Source organism: Somniosus microcephalus, chromosome 5, assembly GCF_052327205.1.
Source record: "Somniosus microcephalus isolate GS21.2 chromosome 5, FLI_Smic_1.0, whole genome shotgun sequence".
NCBI classification, from domain to species: Eukaryota; Metazoa; Chordata; class Chondrichthyes; order Squaliformes; family Somniosidae; genus Somniosus; species Somniosus microcephalus.
In genome coordinates this window covers 284,911,876-284,925,794 of record NC_140991.1, presented here as the reverse complement: position 1 = coordinate 284,925,794, position 13,919 = coordinate 284,911,876, and the positions used below count along the sequence as shown (strand labels likewise).

Sequence of the window (13,919 nt, the reverse complement as noted above, 5' to 3'; positions counted from 1 at the left end):
TTAACATGTACTATAATAAAAGTGCAGATACATAGATCGGGAGAAAGTTACGACGGTGGAGAAAAGGTCCAGTTATATGCTAAAACTGGGAACAACAGCTTAGAACGTCGTTAGATACAAGAAAAAATACCTGAATACTAAACTGGTATTAAAGGCCCCTGGGAAGTGGCCTTGAAAGCCACTCAGTTCTCAGTAAAAAAAAACCTGCTACTGTACAAAGCACAAATCAGAGCCAACTCCATTGTGGGAGCACCATCACAGAATGCAGTGGTTCAAGGCGGCGGCCCACTTCTCAGGGTAATTAGGGATTGGCAATAAATTCCGGCCTCGCCAATGACGCTCGCATCCCAAGAATTAATTTTTAAAACTGCATGTAAAAAAATCCATGGTCAGAAAAACATCCGATTGTTTGAAATACCACATTAACTTTCACACATTGGGGATTGACGCAGAATCAGTGTAGGGCAGGAAGGGAGCAGTCGGGCTAATGAATTCCTCCCTTCCCTCCAGTGATAGATAGTTTTACCTTTCCCACCAATGTGAAATCTTTCTACGTGTATCTCAACATAGTTACAGCAGTCACTTAATAGGAATAATACATATTTGGGAGTTTGATTTTCTTGTTGGTAACATTGCACGCCTTATGCTACGAGCACTTTAAAACTGTAGAGAAGACAGAAAGTGCCAGCCAGACACAGGGCCTAGGAGTCGGCTCACCTGCCGGAGATCCTGCAAAAACTTACTGAAAGAATTGGGCGGAGGATTTTTAAGCTGATAATTTAAGCCGCATGATTTGTAGCATTACATGGGAGTTGGCTTGGCCTTGTCTTCATTCAGCTCTGGCCACAGCTGGGATTGCCAACCCTTCAGGATCATCGTGGAATCTACAGGAATTAAAGACTGAAGACTAATCTCCAGGACACTGCTGCAAGCAACCCAGGAGAAAAATCATAGGGGGAATAAAAAAGTGAAATTATTTGAACACTTTGCTTATCAGTTATACTGGAAAAGAGGCGGATTGAAGAGTCACCAAATGAGTAAAGAAAAGTCTATTCACTTTCCAATAAGCCGGGGAAGTAATGGACAGTGAGGATGGACGTGTCGAGCAACCAATCGTGGGAACATGGAGGCCCTGGCAGTTGGACACAAGAATTTATATGAGGATACCTCTAGGAATGCATCCATAAAGATTTGGCAGCCCTAACACCAGCCACAAACCAAGCCTCATCACTGCGAAAAACTAAATGCAGCAACTACCAGCCCCACTCCTCACGCCTCCAGCTGTTCACCAGCTTTTCAATGAGATTTTGCGCTTGCACAAAATTTTGAATAGACCGCGCAGGCCGTTAAAGGGACCGCACACCTCAAAAAGAATTAGGGGAACCATTACTGCCAAGCATAGAAACATAGAAGATAGGAGCAGGAGTAGGCCAGTCGGCCCCTCGAGCCTACTCCGCCATTTAATGAGATCATGGCTGATCATCCAAACTCAGTACCCTGCCCCTGCCTTCTCCCCATATCCCTTGATCCCTTTAGCCTTAACAAATACTTCTTGAATATATTTAACGAATTGGCCTCAACTGCCTTGCGTGATAGAGAATTCCACAGGTTCACCACTCTCTGGGTAAAGAAATTCCTCCTCATCTCTGTCCTAAATGGCTTACCCCTTATCTTTAGACTGTGACCCCTGATTCTGGACTCCCTCGCCATCGGGAACATCCTTCCTGCATCTAGTCCTGTCAGAATTTTGAAGTAGCAAAATGGAACCATCAGATTTTACCTCGCCTATGCAAGCATCTCCACCCACCGTTGCTTGGAGTGTTCCGTACGTGTGTTGTAGAATTTAAAAAATATAGACAGCAGCCAATTTGTGCACAGCACAAACAGCAATGAAATTAATGACCAAATCATTTTTTTTTTTTTTTTTTATAAAGTTGTTAGTTGAGCTGTAAATGTTGGCCAGGACACCAGGAGAACTCTCCTCCTCTTCAAAATCATGCCATGGGATCTTTCATGTCCAATTGAAAGGGTAGACGGGACCTCGGTTTAATGTCTCATCCAAAAGGTGACACCCCCAGCAGTGCAGCACTCCCTCAAGGACTGCACTGGAGTGCCAGCCTAGATTATGTGCTCAAGTCCCTGGAGTGGGGCTTGAACCCACAACTTTGAGTCAGAGGTTAGCGTGCTACAACTGAGCCCAGGGTGACACTTAAGATACACTTTGAAGACCTCAATGTCAAGGGTCATCTCCAGACAAAGCTGAGTCACACCACAGCTCAACTTATATTCCAATGTTTCCCATTAGACATTCTTGAAGCTGTAGGTGTAGTGTATGTAAGCTGTACCACCTTAAGAGGATACCTTAAGGTGATGGACTACTTTCTGATGGCTCCTGTACATTGTAGTACCGGTGGTGACCACACCGGTATATAAACCCTGTGGAGCAAAGTGTATTCCAGTTCAGCCCTGACCCTCAGTTACTAAAGACCTGTTTAAGTATTCTGTAGTCTGTGTCCAGTTATTCAGCACAACTACATTTGAAAGCACAGACTCAACAGGAGGTCAGTTGTTCCATAACTTTTTAACCGACTATAGCAAGCAGTTAAGCTTTTCCAGTTAATATTTCCCTTCAAAACAGAATACAAGTACTACAATTTTGCACTGGTAGCAATATGGTCATAAAAGGTCTTAAGTAACTTTAAAAAATGAACTTACTCCAGCTCTAACAAAGAACAATGTCCAAATAAGTTAATGATATGATACAAGTCGAAATATTGGGGAGACCAAAGCCATCATCTTTGGTCCCCGCCACAAGCTCGGTTTCCTAGCCACAGACTCGATCCCTCTTCCTGGCAACTGAGAGGCTGAACCAGACCGCTTGCAGCCTGGGTGTCATGTTTGACCCCGAGATGAACTTCTGACCACATATCCGCTCCATCACCAACACCGCCTACTTCCACCTCCGTAAGATCACCCGTCTCTTCTCCTGCCTCAGCTCATCTGCTGCCGAAACCCTCATCCATGCCTTTGTTACCTCTAGACTTGCCTATTATAATGCTCACCTGGCCGGCCTCCCACCTTCCACCCTTCATAAACTTAAGCTCAGCCAAAACTCTGCTGCCCATATCCTAACTCGCACCATGTCCCATTCACCCATCACCCATGTGCTCTCTGACCTACATTGGCTCCCGGTCCAGCCTTCATTTTAAAATTCACATTTTCAAATCTCTCCATGGCCTTGCAAGCCCCCCCCCCCCCCCACACTATTTCTAACCTCCTCCAGCCCTACAACCTTCCGAGATCTCTGCTCTTCTCCAATTCTGGCATCTTGCACAGCCCCGATTTTAATTGCTCCATCATTGGTGGCCGTGCCTTTCACTGCCCAGGCCGTAAGCTCTGGAATTCCCTTCCTAAACCACTTTTTCCTCCTTTACGATGCTCCTTAAATCCTCTATTTGACCAAGCTTTTGGTTGTCTGTCCTAATATCTCCTTACGTGGCTCGGGGCCAAATATTGCTCGATAACACTCTGGGAAACGCCTTGGGACGTTTTACTACATTAAAGGCATGATATAAAGGCAAGTTGCTGTATAATGATGGCACATTAATTACTGTTTTAGGTGGAAACAGTGATGATCTAAGTGATGGAAAGGATTCAGCAAAAGCAACAGATTTACACTCAATTATGGTAGGCTTCAAATTGCCAATAAATGTACCAAATCAGGGGTCAGAAAACAAAGTCTTCTGGAAGATTCATGTCCGCACAGAAAATAATAGTCACGCCTTCAGCACTCCAACCCCCTTCAGCAATTTCTAAATCACCACTGCTGCTAACTATGCTTTTGTGTACTGCAATAAAAGAGATGGAACGCAGCTTAGGTTATAATAAGCATGTGTCCCACTGCACTCAGTCGAACTCCTCGTCTTCACAAGTCACAGGTCTATATTCAAAATGTTTTTTGAGCCATCAGCTTTTTTGGGGAGCTGGGTCAGTTTTTACATAGGATATACGGCACAGAAACAGCCCATTCGGCCCAACCAGTCCATGTCAGTGTTCCACTCAAGCCTCCTCCTGTCTTTCCTCATCTAACTATCAGCATAACTCTCTATTCCCTTCTCCCTCATAGGTTTGTCCAGCCTCCCCTTAAATGCATCTATGCTATTCACTTCAACTAATCCCTGTGGTAGCAAGTTCCACATTCTCACCATGGTTTGGTAAAGAGGTTTCTTCTGAATTCACTATTGGATTTCTTGTTGACTATCTTATATTGATGGCCTCTAGTTATGCTCTTCCCCACAAGTGGAAACATTCTCTCTCTATCCACTAACAAAATCTTTCATAATTTTATAGACCTCTATATTAGGTCACCCTTCAGCCTTCTTTCCCCCCCCCCCCCCCCCCACCCCCACTAGAGAAAAGAGACCCAGCCTGTTCATCCTTTCCTGATATGTATACCCTCACATTTCTGGTATCATCCTTGTAAATCTTCTCTGCACCCTCTCCAGTACCTCTATATCCTTTTTATAAAATGGCAACCAGAACTGCACGCAGTACTCTAGGTGCGGTCTAATCAAGGTTCGATACAGTTTTAGCATAACTTCCCTACTTTTCAATTCTATACCTCTAGAAATAAACCCTAGTGCTTGGTTTGCATTTTTATGGCCTTGCTAACGTGTCGCAACTTTTAGTGATTCATGTATTTGTACTCCTAGATCCCTTTGTTCCTCTACCCCACCTAGACTCGCACCCTCCAAGTAATAAATGGCCTCCCTATTCTTCCAACCAAAATGTAATACAGTACCTCACATTTTTCTGTGTTGAACTTCATTTGCCAATTATTTGTCCATTCTGCAAGTTTATTAATGTCCTCCTGTAATTTGTTGCAGTCCTCCTCAGTATTGACTATCCCCCCAATTTGGTATCATCCGCAAATTTAGAAATTGAAATTGTGTTTCTGATTACAAAGTCTAAATCGTTAATGTAAATTGTGACCAACAGTGGTCCCAGCACTGATCCTTGTGGAACGCCACTACCCACCTTCTGCCACTGTGAATAGCTACCCTTTACTCCCACTCTCAGCTTTCTGTCTTGAAGCCAGCTAGCAATCTATTCTGCTACTTGGCCCGACTCCGCATTCTCTAACCTTATTCATCAGTCTATTATGGGGTACCTTATCGAAGGCCTTTTGAAAATCTAGATAAATTACATCTACTGCATTACTATTGTCTACTCTCTCGGTTACCTCTTCAAAAATTCAATGAGGTTGGTCAAGCAAGACTTTCCCTTTCAAAATCCATGCTGACTATTCATTACTATGTTTTTGGTTTCTAGATGTTCTTCTATTTTCTCCTTTAGTAGGGATTCCATTATTTTTTTCCTACCACCAATGTTAAGCTGACTGGTCTATAATTCCCTGGATATGTTCTATCCCCCTTCTTAAATATAGGTATTACATTAGCTATCCGTCAGCCCTCTGGCACTACACTTGTTTTTACTGAATTATTAAATATGTTGCCAAAATAATTCTATCAAGTGCCAGTCATTCCATCCTCCACTGCAGGGTTTGAACTGAAGTTTTAATATCCAACAGAGTCTCCTTTAAATGCATTGAGTTGCTTTTTAGTAAGAACTTATTACTTTGGATTTTTTTTTACATTTATTTGCGGTCCAATAGTTCCACCGCCACCTTCGCACTACCTCCTCCAGAAGGACCTGGAGGCCATTCATTGGCTGCATCAAGAACAAACAAAAGAACCTTTATTTAGAGAGTGCCTTACACAACCTTGAGACATCCCAAAACATTTTTTTTAAATGTTAATTACTTTTTAAGAGTAGTCGCTGTTGTTATGTAGGCAAACATGGCAGGCAAATTGAGCACAGCAAGGTCCCATACACAACAAGAGGAAGAATGGCCAGTTCATGTGTCTTTTTGTGGCATTGGTTGAGGGGTAAAGGTTGCGTCAGGATGCTGGGAGCACGTTCCTGCTCTTAGAATAGTGCATTAGGGTCTTTTACATCCCGAGAGGGCAGATGGTGTCTCAATTTAACATCTCATCTGAAGAACAGCACCTCAGACATTAGAACACTCCCTCAGTACTGCAGTGCCAGCCTAGGTTATGTGAAAGGGTAGCGGAAGCAGATTCAATAGTAACATTCAAAAGGGAATTGGATAATACTTGGAGGAGAAAATTGCAGGGCTATGAGTAAAGAGCAGGTGAGTGGGACTAATTGGCTCGCTCTTTTCAAAATGCTGGCACAGGCACGATGGGCCGAATGGCCGCCTCCTGTGCTGCATCATTCTATGATTCTATGATCTGAACCCCTCTCTCATTCATTTGAAGGAAGGCGGGGCACACGCCTGCCCCTCCTGGCTCCACAGAATTTGAAGTATTAAAACATTTCTCTCTGTTTGGAGCAGCCTCCAGGACCACTGAAAACGCAGAATAACTGGGTGCCCACAAACTCTACCCATTTGATAACCACTTTTGATCTGGGTCCTACACCTGACATTAGGGCCAGGGTTGCATATGCAGGGTGCCTATAACGCCCATTTTAGGCAGGGGTCATGCACAGCCAGAAGTTACTAGTTTGACAGCAGGCACACATCTGGGGAAAATCATGCACAGGAGATAATGTGCAGAAATTTGTCCCAACGGCAATTTAATTCCCAAAGAAACAGGTACGATGATACTCCATTTCTCCTTGTTGTGCATCAACACTCCTGGTGACAAAAATATTCATTGAAACAATCCAATACTCTAGATAGTTTTCCGCACCAAAATTTAATTAATTTTCTCTTGCAACCCAGGTTTTCGAGCTTACTTCCATGGGAGGGGGAATACAAACCGATCACACTTTTATGCTCTGGAACAGGATTAGGCCATTCAGCCCCTGGAGCCTGTTACACCATTCAATTAGATCATGGCTGATCTGTATCTCAACTCCATTTACCTCATCTGCTGCATTTCCCTGACTACCCTTGCCCAATAAAAAAATCTATCTATCTCGGACAATTGGAGCCACAGCCTTTTGGAGGAGTGAGTTGCAGATTTCCACTACTGTTTGTGAAAAGTGCTTCCCGACTTCACTCCTGAAAGGCCCAGCTTTAATTTTAAGATCATGTCCTCTTGTTCTGAATTCCTCACCAGCTTCTCTGCATCTACTCTACTGAATCCTTTTGTCATTGTAAACACCTCGATCAGCTCACCCCTCAATCTCCAATGCTCAAGGGAATACAAGCCCAGTTTATGCAACTTGTCGTCATTATTTCCACCTTTCATGTTACAAATCATCCCATGATATGCAGCATTCCTCAAACCACTGCACTCGACACCTTCCGAGATCCACGCTCAACACCACGCACCGCCACATGCATGCTCTCGACCACTCTTCAGCAGCACCAACTCTCTCTTTTCAGCGTTGTCCTGGTCCGCAGTTCTATTTCATCCTTCGCCTCATCCGGCACTTTAACAAAAAAGTTTTTCTTTCTCAGCGTCAAGGACCGCAACTTTCAACAACTCTTGGGATACCAACAGCCCTCCAGCTCCATCTTCCCCTTCACTTTCCTCTGATTCCATCCCTTCTTCCAATATCACCCCTTGCCGTGTTTTCACTATCCCCTCTGACCCCGAACGATCAGTCCTCAGCTTCATCCCCTTACGCCTCACCTCAATGAATTTTGAGCTCGGCACAATGCTAAACTCTTCTTCCATCGGTGTCACCTCCACATCACTTCTTTGGCCAGGGTCTTCCCCATCCCGCCACCTTCAGAATGCTCATTCCACCTGTACTCTTCCCTCTGGCCTCTTAACCTCTCTAGACCTTGTTATTGTGATCTGCCGGCGTGACATCAGCCGTCTCAATTTCTCTACTCCCCACCTCGGTCCTTGGCCTCCTACACTGTTCCGGTAAAGCTTGAGGAACACCACTTCATCTTTCGAGTATGCACTTTTCGATGTTGACTCGGGAAAGTTGCATTCAACAATTTCAGATCATAACCACTGCTCCCATTTTTTCCCCCCCAGACATCAGGTGCTGGTAATGATCCTGCTGTTCATTTAATCACTCCTACTTTCCAACCCATCACAGACTTTCCCTTTTGTTCTTCCTCCCCTCCCCCTCCATTTCCCTGCTTCGACACTTGCTGAACACCTGTTACATTTATAACATTTACTAGTTCTGACGAAAGGTCACTGGCCTGAAACATTAATTCTGTTTCTCTCTCTCCACAGATGCTCTCTGACCTGCTGAGTATTTTCAGCATTTTCTGGTTATGTGTTATAATTTAACCCTTTAAGCCCCAGTATAATTCTGGTGAATCTGCGCAGTACACCCTCCAAGGCCAATATATCCTTCCTGAGAAGCGGTACCCAGTACGAAACACTGAAATTTGCGGCCCAGGTGACGGCGAACTGGCAGTGTTCGCCGTCATCCCGCCTTTGCAACTTCGGGTTTTGGCATATCCTGAAGTTGCGGTCTGTCATTCACTGCTCCTCCATAGGCTGGGCTGTGCTGTGCCCCTCCCGCCCCACCCCCACTCGAGCCTGCAATCAGTGTAATCTCTCAAATCAGGGACAAAGACGATAACTTTGGCTCTTCTGCAGTAATTACGGTGTTAAATTCCCCACTAAAAAGTTGACCCTTTTGGATTAGTTGTAACTGGGGTTTTAACAGCATATTGACTGCTAAACAAAGGTTATGGCCCTAAAAAATTAATTTTAATTTTGTGTAGTGTCAAATGTATCCATTTAATAAAAATTAAAATTTAAGAAACTTTAAATTTTTAAAAAAAGTTTGTTCATCTTTATTTCAGGTTTGTCTTTACCCCATGTGAGAACCCCAATCTTAGTTTTGCTCTCCAACACTTAAAATAAAAAATAAAAAAGCTTACTCACTTCCTTGCTGGCTGGCTGTGAGAATTCTGTGGTTTGATTGGCTGCCGAGACAGCTTGTTAACGTCACGGCAGCTCACACGAGGTGATCCCCACTATATTCCACTGATTTGAAGTAAATGTCAGAAAACCCGAAGTACGACATGGATCTTTGTGCGAAGCTTACTTCGGGGCCAGCCACAAACACCTTTGCTTCACCACTGACCGCAAATTCCGGGCCAGTATTCCAGATGGGGTGTGACCAAGGCTCTGTACAACTGAAGCATCAACTTCATTGCTTTTGAATTCCACCCCCTCAAGATAAAGATCGAGCTCTTAGCAAAAGTACATGCTAATTAAATCTTTGCGGAACACCTCCGTTCAGTCCGTAAGGATGACCCCGAGCTTCCGGTCGCCTGTCATTTTAATTCACCGGCCCATTCCCACTCAGACCTCACTATACTCAGGCTCTTGCATTGTTCCACGGAAGCTCAGCGTAAGCTCGAGGAACAGCACCTCATCTTCCGATTAGGCACTTTACAGCCTTCCGGACTCAATATCGAGTTCAACAATTTCAGATCATAACCTCGGCCCCCATTACATTTTTGCTTATTTTTTATCCACGCCTTTGTTTTGGCCTTTTCCCCCCCCCCTTTTTTTCTCTACCACATGGCAGCTGTCTCCCATTCTGCCAGCGCATTTCGCACCTAATCTAGAGCCGTCTTTTGTCTCCACTTGTCCTATCACCATCTTGTCTCATTTTGAATACCTCTTAATGTCTCTTCACTTCTCTTTTGTTCTCTCCCAGCCTGGCCTTCAGTCTTAACAAAGGGTTTGACCCGAAACGTTGACTCTATTTTCTCTCCACAGATGTTGCCTGGCCTGCTGAGTTTTTCCAGCATTTTCTGTTATTTCGGATTTCCAGCATCTGCAGTATTTTGCTATTGTACTAATTAAGTCTTTGTTCAATGCATCAATGCCCATTTCATATGAATTACATTTGTAACTGATACTCTCAGCTACCAAAGGACATGAGACAAGGGTCTACTTTTTAAACACAGATCTCAAAAACAGAACTTGGAGAAAACAAAATACTGTATATAACACACCATGGTCATAATTTGTAGCTTTGTCACTTCAAACATTAACCTGCTGCTTAGTTCTATGATTTCTGTGGGAACTAATTCATTTGTTTCTAATCAAATCAAACACTATTGCTTCAAACTGTGGAATCTGTCCCCAACACTTTAAAGATAATTTGATAAGATAATTACATTTTTGATTATAAAGGAATAAATAAGGGCTTACAAGCAGAGAATGGAGACATCAACAAGCATGGTAACAATAAGCAGACCCCAGTATTGTGTACTAATTGCTGACTTTATTACTGCAACCATCAGCTCACGGTTACCAGAAAAACCAAAGATACTGAACAGTAAAACGAGGGCAAAATACTGCAGATACTCAACAGTAAGTGTGCAGCTCTGTTTGGAGTTCCTGGCAAACTCGCTTCAAAAGATTGTGACTGCAGTTTATACTGTTCACACATGAATTTTCAAAAATCAGCACTACTACCCTTAAAAAGAACTTTAGCAAAGCCAACCACTCCTGGCTAGTTCTCTGGGAAGAGATAAAATTCCTGCTGCTCAAGTTAGCTGAGTGGGAGGATCCACCTACCTGCCTGTTGCAACCTGCTTTTCCATTGTTTAATGAACATTTAGCTCTCGCCACAGAGTTTTGTTTGTAACTTGCTCACACTCACCAGAAGGGTCGTTCTCCACACCAAGACCTGTCCCCTCCTTCGGGTCTCCTTCATCGTCCACTGGTAGAATCGTGAAGTTGGTCGGCATTTTAGACCATGTGTGTGCAGCTGCGACTCAGCTCAACTAACCTGCTGTTTTAGTTCTATTGCTTAGATCTGTGACCATGTGACCTGTTTCCTTATATGGCAACTACCACACTCCACCCATCCTTGGTTAAACACTATACTGATTCATGTCATTACTTCAGGTGTCCTGGTTTTGCTGTCTAGCAAACAAAGTTTCTAGATCTACAATTGGGGGCCACACCTGAAGCAAGTGTTGGATCACAGTGCCCCAACCCACCAAATGGATAACACAGGGACCCAAAAAAAAGAGGGATATTTTGCAAAGCACACCATTTGAAAAAGGCATTTTATTTTGTTTTAAAAAGCAGTTGATAAGTTGAGCATTTTCTATCCATGTGGATATAAATTTATAAACACTAAAATGGTCCAATTCTGTTTTTGTTCCTACTTTATTGAGAGAATCATCTTAAGAAAGAGGAATTTAAGGAGAAGAGGAAAAAAAATCATACAGGTCATTAAATGACAGAATTCAATGTGAGAGGCTTAAGCTAACAGCAGTGTCCTGGCCAATATTTATCCCTCAATCAACATAACAAAACAGATTATCTGGTCATTATCACATTGCTGTTTGTGGGAGCTTGCTGTGCGCAAATTGTCTGCCATGTTTCCCACATTACAACAGTGACTACACTCCAAAAAGTACTTCATTGGCTGTAAAGCATTTTGAGACGTCCGGTGGTCGTGAAAGGCACTATATAAATGCAAGTCTTTCTTTTTACAGGAAACTTTGTGCTATCCGGCACCGACGGGACCGAGCTGTTGCCGTTCCCTCAAAACTGCCGGACACTCCAGCGCTAATGTTGAAAGATACGGAAGCTTCTGAGCTCCGCATCTGTCAACAAACCCTGTTGCTTAACAGCTTCTAAACAGTCCAAGCGTCTCTGTAGCTTAGCAACAGCTTCAGCAGACCTTGACTGTTGAGGAAAAAAGCAACGAGAAAAAAAAACCTAACGAAAACGGCACCTGATTTTTGCCGGTGGCTCGAGCATTCCGGACAGTTAGCCTCCGGATAACACAAAGTTTCCTGTATTTGGAAGGAATGTTCAGCAGACCAACCAAATCTACAAAATCACCAATGGGCTGTTCCTTTAGGAAATTTCGGGCAATGCCCCTAGCGCACTAGGTAAATGCACAATTTGGGAATGCAAATCTACTGGAGTGTCAGAGCCAACGGATACACCACAGGTATGTTAAGGTGTAGCAATTTTGTTAATTGGCACTGTGGGCACCAAAGTTTTACCCCCGGCACTCTTCAAATAGATCCTGGATCTAAATAGATGCAACACACTAATGCAGTTATATTTTTTCTACCCTCACAGAAAAACAGACTGAGGGTAGGGAAAGAAAAAAGAAAAACAGATGGGGGGGGGGGGGGCGCAGGAGGGGAGAAAGTCGAAGGGAAGAGAAAGATGAAGAGGAGAAAGATAGGGGTAGAATTTTCAACCCTCCCAGGAGTCTCCAGGAATTAAGGAATAATCTCCTGGATTATTGCTGCAAGCAACCCAGGAGCAAAAATCATAGGGTCATGGGGGAAAATATCAAGAATCATGCAATCGGGTAATGAAGGGATTGTTTACTTTACAATTGGTGCGGGAAGGCAGTACGCCAAGAGGATGGATGTGTCAGGTGACCAATGGCAGGAGCTGGGTGGTGGGGGTGTTGGAGGTGGTAGATCAGGTCATGCAACTTCCCGGAATACATCCAAGCAGAGTTGGCAACCCTAGGAGGGAGTGGGAGAAGAGAAAGATAGGGAGAGGGAAAGAAGATGAGGGGAGAGAAAGGAAAAAGTGAAAGGCAAGAATTTGCATTTATTAATTATCGCTCCTTTTACATCTTCAAACTCAAAGTCAAAAGAATTACTTTTGAAGTGCAGCCACTTACACAGATAAACACAGCTGCCAATTTGCACATAACCAGGTTCTATAAACAGCAATGAGATAAGTGACCAATTAACCCGTTATTGGTGATTTCGCTGAAAATGCAAATGTACACAGGATTTCTTTATTTGCACATCAGATTACTTCACACAATTGAAACTGATGTTAAAGCATTGCACCAGAGGGATATAGCAGGAGCTCAAAGGTCAAGTAGAGCAAAATATAGTTTATGGAATTAGTCAGACAGCATTAATGTACCATCAAGTCTCTCTCTGTTGGAGAGTCAGAGTTTTACAGCACAGAAAGAGGCCCTTCGGCCCATCGTGTCTGCGCCGCCCATCCATCCCTGTCCAGTCTAATCCCATTTTCCAGCATTTGGTCCATAGCCTTGTATGCAATGGCATTTCAAGTGCTCATCCAAATGCTTCTTGAATGGTATGAGGGTTCCTGCCTCTACCACCCTTTTAGGCATTGAGTTCCACATTCCAACCACCCTCTGGGTGAAAAAGTTCCTCCTCAAATCCCCTCTAAATCTCCTGCCCCTTACCCTGAATCTATGCCCCCTTGTTATTGACCCCCCTACTAAAGGGGAAAAGTTCCTCTTTGTCTACCCTATCTATGCCCCTCATCATTTTGTACACCTCAATCAGGTCCCCCCTCAGCCTTCTTTACTCCAAGGAAAACAACCCCAGCCTGTTTAGTCTTTCTTCATAGCTGAGGCACTCCATCCCAGGTAACATCCTGGTGAATCTTCTCTGCACCCTCTCCAAAGCAATCACATCCTTCCTATAGTGAGGCGACCAGAACTGCACACAGTACTCCAGCTGTGGCCTCACCAGCGTTTTGTACAGCTCCATCATAACCTCCCTGCTCTTATATTCTATGCCTCGGCTAATGAAGGCAAGTATCCCATATGCCTTTTTAACCACCTTATCTACCTGTTCCGCTGCCTTCAGGGATCTATGTACATGTACACCAAGGTCCCTCTGACCCTCTGTACTTCCTAGGGTCCTACCACTCATTGTGTATTCCCTTGCCTTATTTGTCCGTCCAAAATGCATCACCTCGCACTTTTCAGGGTTAAATTCCATTTGCCACTTTTCCGCCCATCTGACCAACCCGTTTATATCGTCCTGTAGCCTGAGGCTTTCCTCCTCGCAATTTACCACCTCACCAATTTTCGTGTCATCTGCGAACTTACTGATCATACCTTTTACATTCTCATCCAAATCATTTATGTAGATCACAAACAAGGGACCCAGCACCGATCCCCGAGGTACCCCA

At 43.9% G+C, this 13,919-nt stretch overlaps 1 protein-coding gene across 9 annotated transcripts in view; it reads right to left on the bottom strand.

Annotated features, from left to right (window-relative positions):
- LOC147117789 (solute carrier family 12 member 7-like) overlaps window positions 1-13,919 on the bottom strand; it is a 257,428-nt gene that overhangs the window by 180,086 nt on the left and 63,423 nt on the right. Inside the window, exon 1 of one of the 9 annotated variants that reach the window (XM_085989069.1) lies at window positions 10,633-10,758. The exons of 7 other annotated variants lie outside the window; for them this stretch is intronic. In XM_085989069.1, the coding sequence (XP_085845195.1) occupies window positions 10,633-10,720 (88 nt within the window). In that variant the 5' untranslated portion in view covers window positions 10,721-10,758. Of the gene's footprint in view, window positions 1-10,632; window positions 10,759-13,919 lie in introns of those variants that run through there. One more of the 9 variants, XM_085989065.1, reaches the window with a different exon arrangement.